General features: G+C 35.4%; 1 protein-coding gene across 1 annotated transcript in view; it reads right to left on the bottom strand.

Moving 5' to 3' along the window:
- Positions 1-21,943, bottom strand: part of Cdc73 (cell division cycle 73) — a 114,818-nt gene that overhangs the window by 2,309 nt on the left and 90,566 nt on the right. The window contains exons 14-16 of the mRNA XM_038349073.1: positions 10,353-10,514; positions 8,431-8,531; positions 513-654 (exon numbers count right to left, since the gene is read on the bottom strand). Coding sequence (XP_038205001.1) covers positions 513-654; positions 8,431-8,531; positions 10,353-10,514 — 405 coding nt within the window. The remainder of the gene's footprint in view (positions 1-512; positions 655-8,430; positions 8,532-10,352; positions 10,515-21,943) is intronic.

The raw sequence follows: 21,943 nt of genomic DNA, 5'->3' as shown, positions 1-21,943 counted from the left end.
TTCAAATAAATGTAAGAATTAAATTCAAACTTTCAGGGTTTAGTAAAGCCCAGGTGTCACCTGACACCAGGCTCCCTAAGTAGATCGAAAATGAAGTTCAGGCTTCTGAGGAGTGGGTGGCAGGTGGGGCAGGGAGTAGGTGGGGGAAATGGGAGGAGAGGAGGGAGTGGGAATTGGGATAGGTATGTAAAGTGAGAAAAGATTTTTTTTTAAAAAAAATTTTTTAAAGAAAATGAAGTTCAGAAGGTTACACAATTCATGACAGCAAGATCACAAAATCTCTGACTTCTCACAGTTTAGTATGCCTTCTAACAGACTCTAAACTCTGCATTTACATATCAAGTCAATAAATCAAAGCATTTGTCAATCATCAATTATTATGTTGGCATCAAATCAGACTATATTCAAAGCAAGGGATTACAGACTACAGCTTATAACTTTAAAGATTTTAAAATTCTGATAAAAATCACTAAAATAAAGCATGTATGAATATATTTTAGGATCACAATTACCTATCCAATGTTTCCCAGAAACGTAAGAAAACTGGTCGATCCAAATGACGCTTATGATAGCTGAGTTCTAATACTGTTACATCCCATTTTTGAACATTTGGATCTAGACGAACTTCATCATACTTGAGGTGGAAGGCTTTAACTACATGGGGAACAGGGAGTAAAAAATAGCATTCTTATTAAAATGTAGCCAAAATTATGGAAACACTTTCTGGCAAGAAAGTAATAGAAAGACAAGTATTAAAACAAACAAAATTCAAATCTTTCTATTACCAAACTGAAGCTACATTAATATGATTACCAATGATCTGTGAAACATCTGTTAAGCACTATTTTACCATCAGAGATACTTAAAGTCAACACAGTTAGCTATTGGAGATTGAAATACCAAATAAGACAAGATAAAAATTCATGATTTAGTGAAGGATAACAACTCAAATACAATACAGTAAGGGAACACAATATCATAGAGACATAAAAAAATACCTTCTCACAAGACAAATTCAGAAATGTTTTACACAGACAGTAATGTTTAACTTAAAACTTAAGAGAAAAAACAAGCAAGCAATGGACAAAGTGACATGGTATTAAGAGAATGCTCAAAGAGAAAATGGTTTAGTCTTAGAAGTAAAATACAAAGAGTGATACTGGTCTTAGAAGCCCCTATCAATGTGTGATATGGAAAATAATTACAAAATATTTGTTAGATAAAGGAAAGGAGTTCTTCAGTTGAGTAGAAGAAACATAGCCAGAATAACAAATATCTGAGAGATTAGATTACTACGGGAGTGAATCTGGTAGATTTTTATCAACAGGGCACAAGCTCAGGTAACCTCAACTGAGAAAAAATCCATCAAAATGGCCTAGGGCCAAGTCTGTTGGAGCATTTTCCTGATTAATGACTGTTGCGGGAGGACCCTGCCCACTGTGGGCAGTGCCATCTCTGGGAAGGCTAAACAAGCCACAAAGCTTTCCTCCCTGGTTCCTGCCTGTCTTTAGGCAGCTCAGTTTCTGCCCTGATGTCTCTCAATAATGGATTCCTAAGGGGGGAAGAAAAAAAAACCACACAAAACAACAACAACAAAAAACTTCTTTCCTTCCCCACCAAACTAATACAATTTGGTTTATAAAACAAATGCTAGGAGAGAAAAAGAAAACCCTGTAGAGTGCTTACATACAAAGGTGAACTACTCTATGCAGGAAGAGTACAACAGTGATCAAGGTAATCTGTCCATCTCCATAGAGTTCTAGTAGCCAGTAACCAGCAAAATATTCAATATTCAAATGGCACTGAGGAAAATGAGGCATTACTGTGGACGAGGCACATAGGTAGGGATTCTTGAGGAGTCAACTACAAGCAGGAAGTTAAAACTATGTGCTGCAAAAACAGTATAATAGAAGAGGATTTCAGGCTGAAAAATAAAACAAGAAATATTTCCAGATGTCCTCACATGGAAGCATACCTGGAATGCCTTATAAAAAACTAATTTATGTTGGGTAGGCAATGGTCTGGATGAAACATATTTGAATTTTATCCCAAATGTAATAAATACCACAAAAGATAAAGAAAATGAAATGGTATGATTTTCAATCTTAAAAGATAACTGAAGAACTAATGCAGATGAAAAAAGTTATCTTCCTTTCCTATACTCTGAAGAACACTTGGAGCATCATAACGGGTTTATTTCTAGATGTACACTCAGTGTATGATGAATGGAGCTTTGCTCTGCAAACACATATGTAAAATGCTACTTCCCTTAGACTTTGTGGGGTTTTTTTCCCCTAGTTTCACAACTGTTATTATCACCATCATTACCTGGTATCAGGGTTTCCTAAAGAGAAAACAAGTGACTGTAAAAATTATTATGACTGTAACCTTGTGGACTGTTTGTTTCATTACATATTGGTGTTTTTGGTTTTCTTGAGACAGGATCTCAGTTATGTACTTCAGTCTGACCTCAAATTCATAGCCATCTTCCCAGCTCAGCTTCTCAAAATACTAGACTTACACTATGTCTACCTAACACACTGGCTTGTGACATTAATAACTAATCAAGATTCAAGTCTTCAAAGAAAGTAAAAATGAATAAATGGAAGATACAATTAAAAATTACTTAAAAACTATTACCCTTAAAAATATACTTTACTAAAACAATTCATTAAGGGATTCTGTGTTAAAGACTTGAAAAGACCTACTTTCAGCAGGGTGGTAGTGACGCACACACCTTTAATCCCGGCACTAGGGAGGTAGAGGCAGGTAAATCTCTGTGAGTTTGAGGCCAGCCCAGTCTACAAAAAGAGTTCCAAGACAGTCAGAGGTGTTACACAAAGAAACCCTGTCCTGAAAACAAACAAAAGAAAAACCCATTTCAAAGTATATTATGTAAAAAATAATTTTTGACATTTTTAAGTTTATGAAATTATAGCTGGAAGGTAATGTCGCATGCCTTTAATCCCAACTCAAGAGGCAGAGGCAAGCGAATCTCTGAGTTCAAGGTCGGCCTGATCTACAGAGCAAGTTCCAGTACAGCCAGGAGTACACAAAGAAACCCTGTCTCAAAAACCAAACAAAATTATAAAATTATTGCATTAAATGTAAATTAACATTTCTAAATACTCTTCATTCTGCTTATTACATCAATTGTTTTTCTAATGCTAACTTTTACATTAAATTGCAGCTTAAACTACATTTAAAGGGGCTATGGTGATGGCTCAGTCAGTAAATTGCCTGCCATATGAGCTTAAGTACCTAATAAAATTCGGGCCTGATACTTTGTGACTATATACCCAAAGACTGGGGAGAGAGAAAGGCAAATCCCTGAAGCGCAATGGCTAGCCAGACTAGCCACAATGATAAACTAAAAGTTGGTTCAATGAGAAACCGGCCTCAAAACATAAAGTGGGGCTGGCATGATGGCTCAGCAGTTAAGATGCACTTGTTAAATAAGCCTGACAACTGAGTTTGATCGCCAAAACCTTCAGTGGAAGGAGAGAACTATATTCTAGGGTAAGCTGACTTCATGATATGAATCATAGCCTCTGTGGGAACGAATACAAACATATACACACAAAATTATTTGTCTCTGCATACCACATACATACCAAATATATTTATTCTCATTCTTTCTCCGACACATATACAGAACTAACAAGTGTAATGAGTAAAATATCTGATGCTAACCTCTGACCTTCACCTACAAATACTTTCACACATACATATGTATATACTTACCTAACACACACATACATCTCCACTAAATACATACTAAACGTTACATTTAATTAAAATGATTCATTTGAATCATTAAAGCCTATAATTTCTTTAATTATTAATTTTTACTGTTATTTACTTTTGATCTAGACTTTTTAAAGTTGGTAGTATAGTAAGAGGCCCCCCCAAAAAATTATTTATTATGGGGGAAGAATTTCTTTGTGTAGCCCTAGCTGTCCTGGAGCAGACAAAATATTTTTATTGCAGAGACCAATAAGGCAATGTAAACATGTTAGCATACTGCCATAACATTTATCTGTGCAAAACAAAATCATATGCCTCAGAATAACACACATCTTTAAGCAAAATTCATAAACTTTGCAAAAATTTTCAGCAGGAAAAAAAAGTATCCTTTTGAATAACAGAAACACTATGGCATGCTGTGATAAAGGGAAGATATTGTAGAGAATTGAAAATTTTAATAGTAATCAACAAGAATTTGATGAAACTATCATTAAAAAATCTTGGAGAAATGGGGCAGAGAGATGTCATGGTGGTAAAGAACACTGCAGTTCTTCCAGAGGACCTGGGTTCTATTCCTAGTACCCACATAGCAGCTCATAAACACCTGTAAACTCCAGCTGCTGCAGAGAATTCAATAACCTCTTCTGGGTTCCATGGATAGAAGGTGCACATACATAAATGAAGGCAAAACACAAATACACATAAGAAAAGGAAAATAAATATTGTTTAAAATTTTGAGAGCTGAGGATACAATGCATGCAAAAGTTCCAATAGTTGGGGGGACAATTTTCCTTGACAAATGTACTACTCAGTTATTTAAACATAAAATTTAAAGTTGTAAATTTAAATTTATTATACTATTGAAAGAATTTTATTTGGAAACTATATAATTCAGCATCTAATGTCTTTGCTAAATTTAATTGTCATCATAATTATGTAATATTAAGCTAAACTCCCAAGTTACTCTTATGCTATATAAGTAATTTCTCTACTGTGCATTATGATGTGGAAAAAGGTGGGACTGTAAAAGCTGAGAAAAGCACTGTGACTTAATTTACCAACTTGAAACAAACTAGAATTACATCAGAAGAGACTCTTATTGAGGGATTTTCTACACTGCGTTTGTTGGCTTGTAAGCATTTCATTGGCGGACTGTCATTTACGAAGTTAACTGATGTAGAAAAAAACCAACCCAATGTGGGCAGCACCATTCATTCCCTGGGACACAGCTCCTAAACTGTATAAGAGTAGAGAAATCTATGGTGAGCACAAGTAAGCAAGCAAGTATGAATATGTTCATTTCTCTCTGCTCTTGACTATGAATGTGATATGGCTAGCTAAATAAAGTTTCTTCCTTAACCACCCCACAATGATGAACTGTAACCTGAAAGTATAAGCTGACATAACATATTCTCCCCTAAGCCGCTTTTTGTCAAGCTACTTTACTATAGGAACAATAATGAAACTAGGACAAGCACTAAGAGTTAAAAGACAATATAGTTCTAAGCTTCTGGTTTACACAAATCACAGAAAAGGGGTGAAGAGAGTACGTTAATTCATTGGTGTCACTTGGAATGGATTGTCAAATTCCAAGAGAACATTGCCGAGTATTTAACAGGGAGTAACACAGTCCCACAATGGTGGGATAAGAGACATAATTTTTATAAAGTAGGAAAAGAAAAAACTGGAAATGTGAGCTGGGCACTGTGGTATATGCCTTTAGTAGCAGCACTTAAGAGGCAGAGGCAGGTGGATCTACATGAGTTTGAAGTTGACCTGATCTAGTTCCAGGACAGACTGATCTTAAAAAAAAAAAAAAAAAAAAAAAAAAAAAAAAAAAAAAAAAAAGAAAGAAAACTAAAAATAAGATTTCCTTAAGAGGGTACTCAGAATTTAAAGAGAAACAATAACTTAAAATGTATAGCTGGCAGTCAGCAAGAACTACCAAAAAACAAAACAAAACAAAAATCTTGAGATAAAGCCCAGGATTCAAAAACAAGCATTTTTAAAAGTAAGAAATGAACTCATGATCCTGGAAGTGGACAAGATTGCTGGGCAGGGGTTGGGAGCAGGGAGGGGAGGGGAATAAGGGGCGATGGGGAGTGAGAAGGGAGAAGGGAAGGATGGGGGAGCTTGAGGGAATGGGATGGTTAGGATGGAGGAGGGTTGGATATGGGAGCAGGGTAGTAGAGATCTTAATTAATTAAGGGAGCCATTTTAGGGTTGGCAAGAGACTTGATAATAGAGGGGTTCCCAGGTGTCCAAGGAAATGTCCCCAGATTGTTCCTTGGGCAGCAGAGGAGAGGGCACCTGAACTGGTCTTGTCCTATAGCCACACTGATGAATATCTTGCATATCACCATAGAACCTTCATCTGGCGATGGATGGAGATAGAGACAGAGTCCCACATTGGAGCACTGGACTGAGCTCCCAAGGTCCAAATAAGGAGCAGAAGGCGGGAGAACATGAGCAAGGAAGTCAGGACTGCGAGGGGTGCGTCCACCCACTGAGACCATGGGACTGATCTAATGGGAGCTCACCAAGGCCTGCTGGACTGGGTCTGAAAAAGCATGGGATAAAACCGGACTCCCTGAACATGGCGGACAATGAGGGCTGCTGAGAAGCCAAGGACAATGGCACTGGGTTTTGATTCTACTGCATGGATGGGCTTTGTAGGAGCCTTGTCTGTTTGGATGCTCACCTTCCTGGACCTGGGGAGAGTGGGGAGGACCTTGGACTTCCCACAGGGCAGGGAACCCTGACTGCTCTTTGGCCTGGAAAGGGAGGGTGAGGGAGAGGAGGGAAGTGGGAAGAAGGAGGAGGTGGAAATTTTTAATAAAAAAAAGTAAGAAATGAGTCAACACAGTAAAATTCTGAAAGAAAATCAAAACTATCTAATAATGGGAGGTGTAAAAACACAATTTTAGTGAAAGAGCCAAGCTACAGTGGCTTAAGAACTGAGCACAAGTTTGTGGGAATAATTGTTTCAGAGTAGTTACAAAAAGGAAGGTTTGAGATCAAGTTCATGATTTGGTCTTGTGAGTCATTTAAATATGGAAGAAAGGCAAACATTGTTAACCATTGCCAGAAAGGAGCTAGCATGAAAACAACAATGAAGAGAAAGAATAATATGTGGAATAAAATTACTGATTATTGCTAAATTCTCAACATCCTTATCTACCTTGGAAGAACAAAAATCTCAACAATTGAAGTAAACACATTATATTCCTAATAAAACTCAGAGTCTTTTTATCTTAAAGGTAACCAAATCATTTCTATAGCCAATAAGGCAAGATTTAAAATAAATAAATAAAAGGAAACAAGTACTTGCATTCATTAACACATTTCAATTCTCTCCATATATTTAACTTTCTATGTACCAACTCTATGCATTCCTCAGAAATGACATAGAAAGCTATCATACTAACAGCAATGTTGTAATTTATCTTTAAGATCAGATTAAGGTAAAATAAAAACAAATTATTAAAACTGTAATTTTAGGACAGAATGATGTTACCAACAAAAATGGGCTGCTAAAATATCTGGACTGCATAATAGTATAATTCATATTTACAATAAGTTGTCACTGATTGTCTATCTCATAAGAGTAATTTTTAATTAATTTTACTAACATTAATAGTTTAATTGGGCCCACCAATTAAGTAATAGTTGGACTATTCTTTCCACCTAATACACTAAATAATCTACTGCATCAGTTTACACCAATGTATGTTCAACAGATTTCATCTATATAAAGTAATTCATTTGTAGGATATTTAAAGCTTCCATGATCTGGCATTCTTTTGTTGTAAACACAAAGGTGAATGAACACAGAAAGCAGAAAAATGTTCCTACTGTGTTATTTGCATTCTTGCCAGGCAAGACACCCAATGAAAATATAAAAATTAGAAGCTGCCAGGAAACAAGCACTAGAAAGGCTTCTCCAGAGAAGGAAGACTTGAGCTGAGAGAACTGAACGAAGAAGGCCAGTCACACAATAACCATCCCAGATGAGGTGGCTAATAAATGCCCTGGACATTTTAAGTTAGTGCTGATATTCAGCAAGTCAACCTACATAAAAACTTAGTTACAGGGCTGGAGAGATGGCTCAGAGGTTAAGAGCATTGCCTGCTCTTCCAAAGGTCCTGAGTTCAATTCCCAGCAACAACATGGTGGCTCACAACCATCTGTAATGAGGTCTGGTGCCCTCTTCTGGCCTGCAGTCATACACACAGACAAAATATTGTATACATAATAAATAAATAAATATTAAAAAAAACCCTTAGTTACAGCTTGATATATGCAGGTATCAGAAATTAGTGAAAATCATTACTCTATACAATGTACATTATATAAAGCTAGTTATCAATCTCAATAACTATGTATAGGCATATTAAAAGATTTATAATGTAAGTAACCTAAAATATTTAGCAATGTAACACATAGGTAACACTCATATATATACACACACATGTGTGTGTGTATATATAAATAACCACATAGAAAATATTAATGCACAAAAGGCTTTAAAAATATCTCACAGGTTGTTAATGGTTAGTATGTATGTTACTTAATGATAATTATTTAATACATTCATATCCAGAGTGACTTACATGTGGTTCTTTCTCTTAAAAACTAATTCTATACTGAATACACAATAAGCATAAGGAGAGAGAATCTTACTTTTAGCAAATATGTCAACTGGTGATCCATCAGGTAGAAGCCACGGCCAACCTTTGAACTGCCAAGCAGGACCTTGAACAAAAACAGCTACAACCCGATCCCTACAAGCAGAAAAAAGGAAGTGGGAGAGAGGAGAATACCTCAAACTTGAGCTATAACTACTTCAAATCCTTAAAAAGGAGTCTCATAATTATTCACATGAAGGTCTTCCCAGCAGTCTTCTTGCTGAGACAAACAACAGACCTGACATTTTAGAATGTTGGTAGGATATAAACCTTAAAGGCCCCAATCCCTACCTAAGTCTTCTGGAGATGGTCCAAACAATAGTTTTATGTCATCTCTGTAATCCTTTTTTTCTTACCTTGAGTAAAAAGTCTGCTTGCAGCTGATTTATTAACTGAACAAACTGGTTTAAAAGGAAGTTACTGGAAATTCAAATACATATTAAATATTTAAATTTAATTAAAATGCTGAATTATAGAATTTTCCAGTCATTTTGTGAAACTACAAGACTTATTTTCAAATCTTCTAATCCCTTAGGAAGAAATCTGAGTATAGGATGCCTCAAATTTTCTATTTTACCAAGCTTTAGACAACTATTTTATTTACGCTAAATGTTAGTTTGGTTTTTAAAGCAACTCGTTTTTTTTTTTTTTTCAGCTATACAAACTAGTTTTCTAAGAAAGAATAAATCTCTAGGTCCTCATATTTCATTATTTTGCACAATATTTAGTTAAAACTTCTATAAAGTACTGCAATGAGCAGTTTAAGCATACAAGAGTCAGGAAAAAGTAACGATGGTTTCTTACCATTAGTAACATTGACTAAAGTATTTACTAGAGACAATGTTGTTTAACCACATTATAAATTAATCATGTTAACACATTTCATCTTCAAAACACTCTAGTGAGGTGAATACTACTGTACCCTATTTTCAGATGAGGAGACAAATAAATGGCTAAAGAACAGTCCACTAAATAGAAGGCAGAGAGAGAAAGGGATGGAAAGGGAAAGAAGAAGGAAGGAAAATAATGATTCATCTTGGGCACTGGATAGAAAAGTTCTATTTAAGGACTGATATATCAAGAGAATAAATAATCACCTGAGTAATACTAGAGAAAAAGGCTGCCCTTTAAAAGAACTTCAGGATGCCCAGAGATCTTCATACCACACATTAACAATCACTGCTTTAGATAAAAAATTCTATACATCTAACAAAACAGTTACTCTGTTCAAGACCTAGACTAAGTCAGGCATGGAATTAAATGCCAATAACCAGTTTTCAGGAGGCTAAAACAAAAGGACTACTGTGAGTTCAATCCCAAACGAGAGTGAGGCCATGCTTCAGAAGACACACGCGCCCCCACACGCACACATCCCACACATCCCACACACAGTGACAACTAGGGAAGTCACCAAGAAAAACAGCAACTTTAAAATTCATACTCTTCTCAAAGTTTCTGAGGCTGAAATTAAATCATAAACAAAAATATAGCCCCAAACTTTCAAAAGTATCTTCAAAAGTAAGCACACAAATAAATTAGATGTTAACTTCTGACATATTATAATGTGGAATAAGATACTACTAGAAATAACAGCATTATTGGCATAGATCTTCACATATGGATTAATAAATTTTCCAAGAATATTCTAAAAAGTATACTTGTTTATATCATTTTCAAAATGGGAAAGCAAGATAGCTCAGCAAGTAAATATGCTTGCTACCAAACCTGACAACCTTAGCATGATCCAGGACACACATGGTAGAAAGAGAAAAAACAACTCCTACAAGCTGCCCTCTGATCCCTGCAATCATACCATAGCATACTCATAGACACAAAATAAATATTTCAAAAAAAACCTTTTAGATGCAAACAAAACATTAATGCATAGAGAATGGGGGAAGAGAGGGAGGCTCTTACCAGTCTTGAGGCATAAGTTTCAGGGGCTGGTCTACTACTCTATAAGGTACTGTGACACTAATTGCTGTGCCCCCTGGTTGCATCTGATCTTTTCTTCTCTGTATTAGTGTTTCATTTTCTCGTTGACAACCTTGTTTCTTCTTTTCATCTGATGGGACAAACCTTTGAAAAAGTACAGAAAAAGTACACAATATGATGAAACAAGGAAAATATATTTTCAAATAATTTTAAAATGTTATTATCTTAAGCTAAAATGTTTGCCTTTGTGTAGATCTAAAGAGCTGGAGTACTAGTATGGGTCATTCCTTTTTGTTTTGTTTTGATTTGGGGTTTCTAACAGGGTTTCTGTGTAGCCTTGCCTATCCTAGAATTAGCCGTGTAAAGCAGGCTGGCCTCAAACTCATAGAGATCCAGTTACCTTGCCTCCTGAGTGCTGGAATTAGAGGCATGTGCCACCAACACTGCCGGAAGGTCTTTACTTTCTATACCAAAAAGAACTAGTGTTTCATGGGTGCCCAATGTACACCTATAAACAATTTATATTCACTAATGAGCACTCAGTAGTTGTAACATTAATTTGATTTCTCAAATGCTATTAAATAGGAAAGCATGATGGTAAATCAAATGGTCATTTAAAAGGAAGATGCTTTTGTGGCTAGATAGATTATACACTGAAAGATTCAACTTATCCCAAATTTCATAAGACACTTTAAAAAGAAAACTTCCACGTTTTTATATTTCAGGAAAATTAGAAAAGTGATATTAAACTTCTGTGTTACTTTTAAGATTCTCAAGTAAGAAAATCAGTAAATACAATAGTCTGTTCTAAGAATACCTTTAATACTATCATACAGCAGTATTAATAAACTCTATGTGTTTCAGTTTTCTATTGTATCCTCCCCCACAAAAGATATACTATAAAATAACTTAACATTCTGAAGAGATACTATCATTCTAGAACCTGGTTATGTTTTATAAGCTATAATGGTGAGCATTTTAACTGTCAACTTGACTCAATTTAGAATGGTATGAAAACACTCCTTTGGATGTATCTGAGGGGAATTCAGAAAGGTTTAATTGAAGAAGGAAAATCCACCTGGACTATAAACAACACCATTCCAAATGTAAGGACATGTGCTGAATAAAAGAAACTAACGTAACGAGGGCATGCACTGCTCTCTGCTTCCTGAATCAAATGCAGTGTGACAAGCTAGCTGACTCACTCTACTGCTGCCAGCGTTTTCCACCATGATAGAGTACACCTCCAACTGTGAGACAAAGGAACCAAAGCTGTTTTGGTCAAATATTCTTTCAGAGCACTGAAGAAAATAGCTAATATTTATGCATTTATAAACACTCTAATTTTTAAAATAAATATAATTCAAACACAGTGTCCATTAGTCATGGCTTAGCCCCTCCAATGAGATCAGAAAATACAATCACTGCACTTACAGAGTATGTGCTTCCAAAGGGTAGGAAGATGAAAAATAGGCTAAGGGCTAAGCTAGTGTTAGGATTGAAATACAGAAGTCTATACTTGGGAAGGGTTCCTTGAAATCTTTCATAAAGTAATGCTAATTTTGTGGAAATGAAAGGTTTTAGTGCTTAATAATAACAACAGTACAGAACTATCTGAGATGACCTGATTTCATATTTATTTTCTATCTGCTACTAATTTGCTCCTGTATATTTTTTGCTTGTTTTAATTAATCAAGCTTCTATAGAAAATGTCAAATAACAACACTTTGAATAAAACATTATTTTTAAAATATTTTATATAATGTTGGAAACATTTGTAAATCAAAATGAATTAACAAAGGTATTTAGTAAACCTGCACATGCAAATGGAAAACATTAACTATTAGAACACACACACAGTTGAATCTCTGCTCTTCAACTCATGCAATAGACACACAAAACAGAGTTTTTACCACCAAATCTAGGCTGGTTTCCTTTGTCTCAATTTATACCTAGCTGAGGTTAAATTTTTCAAATTTTAAAATACCATATTTTTGATTCCGAAATGTTATAAAAGTACTTCAATAATGAAATATAAATAAAAGCAAATTATATTACCCAATTAATAAAAATTATGACATACCTACTTCAACCTATTTCATTAGTTTCCACACTAGCTGTTTCAGTTTTACTAACGTTCAACACATATAATTCAGAGTTTTAAATAAAAACTGATTTTTCCCCCATGTTCTAGTATTTTAATGTCTGCTTGAGTCAAGGTATTTTCTATTTTAAGAACAGCAGAGTTCCTCTGTTAACAATAAGAAGCAGCTCTATTTCAAAATGTGTTCAGCCTTTGGTCAGTTGGTAACATAAGGATAAACCTTCAAGTTCACTGAAAAGATTAATATGCCAACTGTTCATTCATCTTACTGATCAAATCTAAGGGGCGCAAAGGACTAGGATACACACTCTATTATACCAGTAAGGGAAACAAAATAACTGCCAATTAAACTCCAATACTTTAATGATACTGTACATAACTCAAATCCATGATCCCTCTACTGGAATTGGCTGTTTCTGCAAACAGACTATAATATTTGAACTTATGACATAAAAATTTCCATTTATACCTTCAGAACAAAAAGCAGCAGAGATTTACCTACAGTACAGGTTCTCTTAGATTCCATTTAAATGCTCTATATAGAGCCTTCAAAATAATCAGGACATAAGTTTGCAATCATTCCTCTCACAAGGTGGAATTTATTTTAGTGTATTTTTGCATGTAACACTGACATAACATTTACACACAATTTAATGTGAAAAAAATTGTAATTATACTCAGAGCATGTTCATAAAAATATAATGTGAGAGCTGGAGAGATGGCTCAGAAGTTAAGCTCATTGGCTGCTCCTCCAGAGGTCCTGAGTTCAATCCCCAGCAACCACATGGTGGCTGATAATCATCTATAATGAGATCTGGTACATGCAGATAGATCACTCATACATAAAACAAGTAATTAAATAAGTCTTTAAAAATATAGTATGATAACTCATTAAGATGCCTTGTGCATCTTCAGTCAATTCCCATTACTCTTCTCTCAATAATCACTTTATATGCCCATTGGCACACACTGATCTAGCCATATTCATATATATAAATATAGGACATAATCCTTTGCAGCTGGCATCTTCAATCAAGTATTTCTAATATTCATCCATACTGTTGAAATACGATCAGTAGTTTGTGCTTTTTTACTGCTTAGTGGTATTCTATCACTATACTATGCTGAAACTAATTTGTTCCTGCTAATGGTGGATGTATAGGTCTCAGAGTTCGTTCCAAGTGTTATAATAAAAACATGACAGACAAGGTGGGTTATTGGACAACTTATATCAAGATACTGACACACCTGAAGCCCCTAGAAGAAGGAACTACTTAGAGGTTCAATCTGCACCCCATGTTCTCACAGTAAAGAGAGCAAGAGGTCTGAACTGCAATGGCATTAATCCTATTACTGAGGGCACAGTTCTCATTTTAATTAGCCCCAGTCTTAGTTACTTTTCTAGTTGCTGTCACAAATCAAACTTAAGGAAAAAAAGAGTTTATTATATCTCCTAGTTCAGGAGTCCAGCCAGTCCCTCATGGCTGGGAGGGCATGGCAGCAGGAGCTTGAGGTAGCTGGTCATATTGCAACTACAGTCAGGAAGCAGAGAGCAGGGAATGCCTGTCACAGTTCACTGTCTTCATTTCATCCACTGGAGGATCCCAGCCCCTGAAATAGTACTGTCCAAAGATTCACTGGCCTCTCATCTCATCTAACCTATTTAGACAGCCTGTTTCCTAGGTATTCTAGATCCTGATAAGTTGACAATATCAACCAATACATCTCCCAAAGTCCCTTCTTTTTTATATCATGATATGATAAATTTAAATATAAGAAATTAACAGCAGGAACAATCATTCCGTCCTTATCAGTGAGGTTCTAAGATGTGGGTTAGCAGAAATAAAGCTAGCACAGGAGTTACATAGTGATTTATTTTTTTTACATTAGTGATTTATGGGCATATATTTTCATTTCTTTTATATACATAAATACCTTGAAGTGGAATTTTTGAATCATGGAGTGCATTTAACTTTGTAAGAAATTGCAAAGAACAATTTTAAAGAATAGTTGCCATTTTGTATTTTTATCAAAAATTCCTGAGAACTAGATTTTTAATTTTGCCCTTTCTGATGTGAAGTGCTGTGTTTACTGGATATTGTATTCTTTATTTAAATATCAAATCTTTTGATTCTGAGTTTTTAATGCCAGTATGTGAGAGATCCTTATATACTGTAGACATAAGTCTCTTGTTAGAAATGTTTAATGTGAAAGATGAACGTTGTGTCATGGTTGTCACTGAGTCCTGACAACTCTAAGATGTTCATCATCAATTGTAGGATATATTCCAACTACTGCACCAACATTAAAGTCATAGCACGTAAGTTTACATTAGATCAATAAAGTATACAATGGTTTACTCAACAAAACAAAGAGTATGACCAAAGTGTTCATATTACAGTACTATTAGTTTGGCTACTATAGATCAATTACCGATTATCAACCTATATCTTCTATTACAATTCCGCTTTTGCCTTAAGAAATACCAGTTAATGATAGCAATGGCTAGATAGAAGATAATATAGGATCTCAAAAAAAAAGAAAGAAGGCAAAATTAACCCTCTAAGGTATAACCAAAGCCTTAACAGAACAAACAACAGTGTGTTATTTTCTATGCCTCTCCTTGCCCAAGTAGTTTAGCTATAAAGCAGCATCTGGAGGGACAAAATATATCAGACAGTTAAATATGAGAAAAAAAAATTCATTCCCTAGTCTACCAAGCTTTAAATGTATTCCTAGAGATGAATATAAGTATTTAATACTACATTTAACTATGATTATTTTACTAAGAATTTATCTTCTTATCTAAAGTGGTATTACATTACTAATTTTACAGCTGACCTTTTTTTTTTTAAAAAAAGTAGCAATTTACCCAATTCACCATCTCTCTGACATGATGTTTACATCAACTAGTATGCTGCTCTATAGCATATCTGTGAAGATTAGATAAAGTGAAAAACCAATCTGAAAAAATTATTTAGATAGAACCATATTATTGGCGAACTGTCATGGTTAATGCTGATTTGTCAAACGAACAGAGCTAGAATGACCTAAAAGACAAGTTACCCAGCAAAGGTTGCTAGACTGGGTTATCTCCTATTTAACTTCAGATTTCAACCTAAAACAGCCCTGAGTTATCTGAGGGAAGCTCAACTAAGGAATTGCCTGATCAGATTGGCCTGCTGGCATGTCTGACTTAGGATCCAGATCACTGTGGGCAATAAAATACCTAGAGAGAGAATTCTGGACTATGTAAGAAAACCAAGGCCAGCTCGACTGGGACTGAAAAAGCATGGGATCAAACCGGACTCTCTGAACGTGGCAGACAATGAGGGCTGACTGAGAAGCCAAGTACAATGGCACTGGGTTTTGATCCTACCGCCGCATGTACTGGCTTTGGGGGAGCCTTGTCTGTTTAGATGGGCACCTTCCTGTACCTGGATGGAGGGGGGAGGACCTTAGACTTAAGCAGGGCAGGGAAGCAAGTCCAGTCCAAGGAGCAGTCAGGGTTCCCTGCCCTGCCCAGCGGGAAGTCCAAGGTCCAACCCACTCCATGCGGGTCCAGAAAGGTGCCCATCTAAACAGACTAGGCTCCCCAAAAGCCAGTACATGCGGTAGGATCAAAACCCAGTGCCATTGTTCTTGGCTTCTCAGTCAGCCTTCATTGTCCGACATGTTCAGAGAATCCGGTTTGATCCCCATGTTTTTTCAGTCCAGGTCGCGCTGGCCTTGGTGAGCTCCCATTAGACCAGCCCCGTTTTGATTTAAAAAAAAAAAAAAAAGAAAGAAAGAAAGAAAGAAAAGAAAACTAGCTGAGCAGAAACTAGGGAGTAAGCCACTAACAGCATTCCTCCATAGTCTCTTCTTCCTTCCTGCCCTGCTTGCATTTCTACCCTAAGTCATCTCAATGAGAGACTAAAACTTTCAAGATAAATTAAATCCTTCCCTCTCCAACTGGTTTGGTCACATTAACACTGCAACAAAAAGCAAACAAGGACAAGTTAATTAAGGCAGGTGTTACTGTGGGTAACACCATTCCATGGGCTGGATCCCAAGTGAATGAATAGGAAAATACAAATAGTTTACATCTCTCTCTGTTTCTTGACTGCACTTCAACTATGATGACATGACTCATGTTCCTGGGGCCAAGATTTCACTGCTAGTTACGTTTTTCTTTGTTGTTGTTTGGTCAACTTGATACAAGCTACAGTTATCCAAGAAGAGGAAACCTTAGTTGTGAAACTGCCTCTATCAGACTGCCTGTGGACAAGCCTGTGCAGACTTGATTAATGATTGCCGTGGAAGGTGCAGCCCAGCGGGGACGGTGACACCCCCTTGGCAGGTGGTCCTGAAATATATATATATATATATATATATATATATATATATATATATATATATATATATATATAATGCTGAAAGAGCCACAGAGAACAAGCCAGTGAACAGCATGACTGTTTCAGTTTCTGCCTCCACATACCTGCCTTGAGTTCCAGCCCTCATTTCTCTTCCCAATAAAGTATGATTATGATATATAAGACAAATAAACCCTTTCTTCATGTAAGTTGGTTCTGGACCGTGTTTTATCACAGCAATAGAAAGCAAACCAGGACAACCTCCCCCATTATGACAGACTATATCCTCAAACTTGTGAACCAATATAAACATTTCCTTCTTTAATGTACTCTGCTCAGGTATTTATTTGTCACAGTGATAAGAAAAATATAAAATATAATGTTCCTTTGTGCTCTCACTTACAGTCAAGAATTATGGCAATTATCTTCTATAGGCTTTTTTTTTTAATTTAAGGAACAGTGGCATGAGTTAAAAAAATTTACTTTCAAAAACTCTTTTCCTGTTTCTAGTATATGACATTTACTCAAAAATTCTTGAGTAAACAAAAGTATTTCAAAACAAAACAAAAAACCCTAAGAAGTATTAAGTCTACGAAAATAAAAATCTTAAAGGCGTGTATGTCCCAGAGAGCAAATTATAAACAATGCTTGTGCAAAGACTAAGTAAAGAGGGAAACTCCAAAGCAGTCTGTAGAGAAAGAATCTGCAAACCAATTAAGACTAAGCTTTGTTTTCACATTTTACTGAGAGCTTCTACAATAACAAGTGAAGTCCAAAATCTGCTCAAAGCAGGGAATCTACTAAGAATGTCTTTCCTCATACACTGGGACTCTATAAGGTTAAATTCATTGGTAGGCCAAGTTAGAAACAAACCCATCCTCTTATTTTCCCTACCTCAAGCCTTTTCTCCTAAATATCTCAAAACAGTATTGACATTTAAAACAACATTATGTGCATGTTCAAAACCTCAAATTGAGAACTTAAAGTCATATACACTGATAATGCTCCAGGTGCTGACTTAGTTAATCCTTCCTGAAGTAATCCCACATTCACAAGCTCAAAGCTTAATGGGGAAAAAAATCGTTTGAGGAATAAAAAATCCATAGGTTTAATATAAGTAGGATGGAGCAAAAGAGATCCACATACAAATATAGCAGACAAATTATCAATGATCTTTAAATAATCACAGCAGATTTTCTTCAGATGACTATCTCACTAGCACCTGACTCACCAAGAAAAGGAAAGTGACAACTGACATCATCTTCAATGAAGGAAGAAGGAAAAAAGGTACATTGTTTTCTAAAGAACATACCACCACACCTTGCACTTAACTGCGGTTGTTGAGAACAGGAATTACCACCGGCTGAGTATGAGTTTCAAAGGCTGTCCTGCATGTTTTCACTCCCAGCAGTTAATGCCTAGGCCCAAATAGTTCCTTTAAAGCTATGTATGGAAGAACAGTTAGTGACTGCAAGGGGTACCTTCTACGTGTGTGTGTGTGTGTGTGTGTGTGTGTGTGTGTGTGTGTGTGTGTGTGTGTGTGTGTATGTGTGTGTGTGTGTGTGTGTGTATAGTGTTCCCTTGTGCAAGCTCTCTCCTCTTAGAACTCTGCCTTCTGGGAATTCCATCATGGCCAGAACAACACTTTCCATATAATCACACTACTGTAAATAACTGTGTAATCCCACTGACCTCTTGCAATTAAGTTGACAGAAGTAATACATTTTTGACACTTTGATGGAGAAGTGTCTATGTGTTACTTTCATTATTAATAAAGATACTGCCTTGGCCCTTTAAGAGAACAGAAAATTAGGTAGGCGGAGTAGACAGAACAGAATGCTGGGTAGCAGGCAGTGGGGAGACACTTCAGGCAGTCGCCATATGCAGTCGCCATGCTTCTCCTCTCTGAGACGGACGCAGGTTAAGACCTCTCCTGGTAAGCCACCCCTTGTGGTGCTATATAAATTACTAAATATGGGTTAAAGCAAGATATGAGAATCAACCAATAAGAAAATACAGATAACGGGCCAGGGGCCAGGCAGTATTTAAATTAATACAGTTTCCGTGTAATTATTTTGGGTAAAGCTAGCCAGGTGGCGGGACGCAGCCCCGCCGCTCCTTCAACAACACTTGAATAATATTAGCTTCATTTTGTTAGAAGTGTTAAAAGTTAAAATGTTAAACGTTGAGCTGAGTTCTAGTTTCTGTTTCATTTATCGGTGAAGGGCTACAAGACAGAAGAATCCTTAGTTTTATATAAAATGAAATAGAATCCATGCCAATTTGAACTATGGACTACAGCCAGTATTATAATTGTATCAAGGAGGTTTCAATTATACATTAATTGCATAGTGAAGTCTCCAGCAGACTCAATCAGTAGGGAAGACATCAACTGCAATAAGTCATTAAACAATGAGGAAAATGTTTTTAATTTGGAAGAAAAAACATGGACACAATCTATCCTAAAACTGTGTCCATATAACTGGCTTCTTTGTAGTAAGGTTAATAAAAAAAGGAAAAAGTTCTTTTTTATTTCTTCAAACTATAAATATTAGACCTAACAGCATATTAAAATAAATGCCATATAAAAATGAGATGGAAGGAGCTTTAAAGACTACTGAAATAAAAATACGAAGAGAAAAAAATTCCAAGATCAAGTAAAGACAGCCTCATAGGAAATACAATCTATACCTTAAACAAGAAATTTAACAGTTGAGATAAAATATACATTACTTTTGAACTCATAAAACATACCATACACATACACAACACATACACACATACACACACACACACACACACACACACACACACACACACATCAAATGCTGAATTTAGGTCAAGTCTCTATTTTCCACCCCCCCCCCTTTTTTCCTTTATTTACAATACCAAATGTTTAGATTAAAAGTGTGTCTACAGTATTAGCTACAAAATATAACACAAGTCTCTGAAGAATCCAAAATTAGCTGCAAACTATATAAATACAAAAACAGAACTAAACAGCAGCCACGTGATATTTCACAGACTTTCAATGATGGTAAGACTATATTTGTATATTAATTAGAAGGTGGAAAGGAAATGCATTCCTCCACAGGCTTCCTCTCCCATAATCAATCTCCTGAACACTTAGAACAAGGCCAATCATCTATTGACTAAATCTTCTCAAACCATAAGAAAAAGTTATCTTTCTTCCTTCAACTTGTTATTTTAGATTATTTTTTCAAGGATGCAACAATGAAAAAGTAACGAACATAGAAACTAATTTGTATGTACTTTTACAATTTTAATTATGTTATCAAATCTGTTGAAAGTTGGGTTAAAGTAATATTTTTATTTGTCCAGTTGTGCACTATTAAGAAGATCTCATTAGGTAGCACATTCAACCAAAATACTAAAACTTAACTAAAAATATTTAATTCATTACTTATCTTTTCATACTTTCAATAAAAGTATTTATTGAAAATTATCATTCAAAAGCACTAAAAATGTTAAGATAAAAAATGATATATGACTATCTGTGCATAGATCAGGCTCTTTGCATTGCAAATGAGAGCTTTCAAATTGAAGGCATCTTAAACAAATAAATTAAATATAGAATAAACCTTGAAATCGACAAGAATTACCACTTATTTAACTTCCTTTTATAAGTAGTCCTAATTTACTTAAAAGCAATAAGACTTTCTGGAGAGGAAACTGCTTTTATCTTCTTCTTAAAAGGATTACAGCTATCCAACAAGGTAGAAAACAAAAACATTCACATTCTTCTTTGGGGCATTAATTAAGTTGCTGAATAAAATATTTTCCAAGTTAGCAATAAAAACATTTAACAAGTAATTGTCAACATTTGCCCTTTCATATTAAAAATACAGTCATCATTATAGTACTGACTGCCTTTCTACAGGAGTTAGGTTTCTTTCTTGATGGTCATTGTCCAGCTATAGGGGTCAGACTGAACTCAATCTCTCCTTTAAAAAAAATTAAAGATCTCTAAAATTTTGAGTTTATTGTGTGTTGGTGTGTGGGTATGAGTTCAAGTGTACATGTAGAGGAAAAGAGGAGGCTGGATTCCTGGAGCTGGACTTACAAGAGTCATGAGCTGACCAACATGGGTGCTCAGAACCAACCTAGGTTCTCTAAAACAGCAGTACACACTCTTTAACCACAGAACCAGCTCCTAAAACCCAACTTCTAAATCTAAACACTAGATGTCTAAACTGTTCATGATTATTAAACTGTTAAACAGAAGACCTGATTTTATTTTGTATTCTCTAAAACTAGCACTTTTAAGTCAAATATACTTTACCGTTGTTATGTAGCTCTGTAGTTTCTCACTCAAGAGTTAAGAGTGGATCAAATTAGATGTATCCTATATCCTTTCTAGGTCACAAAATTGTAGAAAGCAATGTTCTGGTGTATTCATTTAAAAAGCATTAAGAAAACCTACATCCTCACTTACACCACCTAATATACATGAAGTGGTAGGCACAGTGATTAGTGGTTGATAACTTAATGGGTTTAATTTGATTCTGGATCTACCAAGACAGACTCATGTTTGTAAAATATAACAAGACATTGTATTTTTCACTGTATTAACAATATACGATAAATAGGAAACTGAAGCTGACTTTTAAATTAATTGTTGGAAGAAATTTTATCAGTTGTTATTACTAACATGTGGGCTTCCAGAAGTCTAGACTTTTGATTTAGCTACATAAACACTGGTGCTAATTATTACTTGAATGAATAAATTCAATAAACACAGCGACCGCACCAAAAAATTATCATTAACTTTTAATCTCTTAATTTAGGCACCAAACAGTACTGGTCAGATAAAAATTGTTATCTTCTATTACTAATGTATCCCAAAAAGAAGAATCTATTCATAGCTAAACTGAAAATTTTAGTGATAGATTCTGCACTTTTTCCTCAGGCACAGTTCAAAAATATTGGTTCCTTAACTGATTACTGTACATATGGAAGACTATTAATAGTATGTATATAACACATTAAATATAAAATGTGCTACAAAATTCTAGTTCTAACAATGTGGTATATATCTTACAGTATACAGTCCTCCTACTGTCAGCTGCTAGAAATGCTAGATAACATATAAA

The sequence above is a fragment of the Arvicola amphibius genome, chromosome 12 (assembly GCF_903992535.2).
Source record: "Arvicola amphibius chromosome 12, mArvAmp1.2, whole genome shotgun sequence".
NCBI classification, from domain to species: domain Eukaryota; kingdom Metazoa; phylum Chordata; class Mammalia; order Rodentia; family Cricetidae; genus Arvicola; species Arvicola amphibius.
Note: the sequence above shows the minus strand (reverse complement) of the source record. Positions and strands in the feature narration are given on the sequence as shown.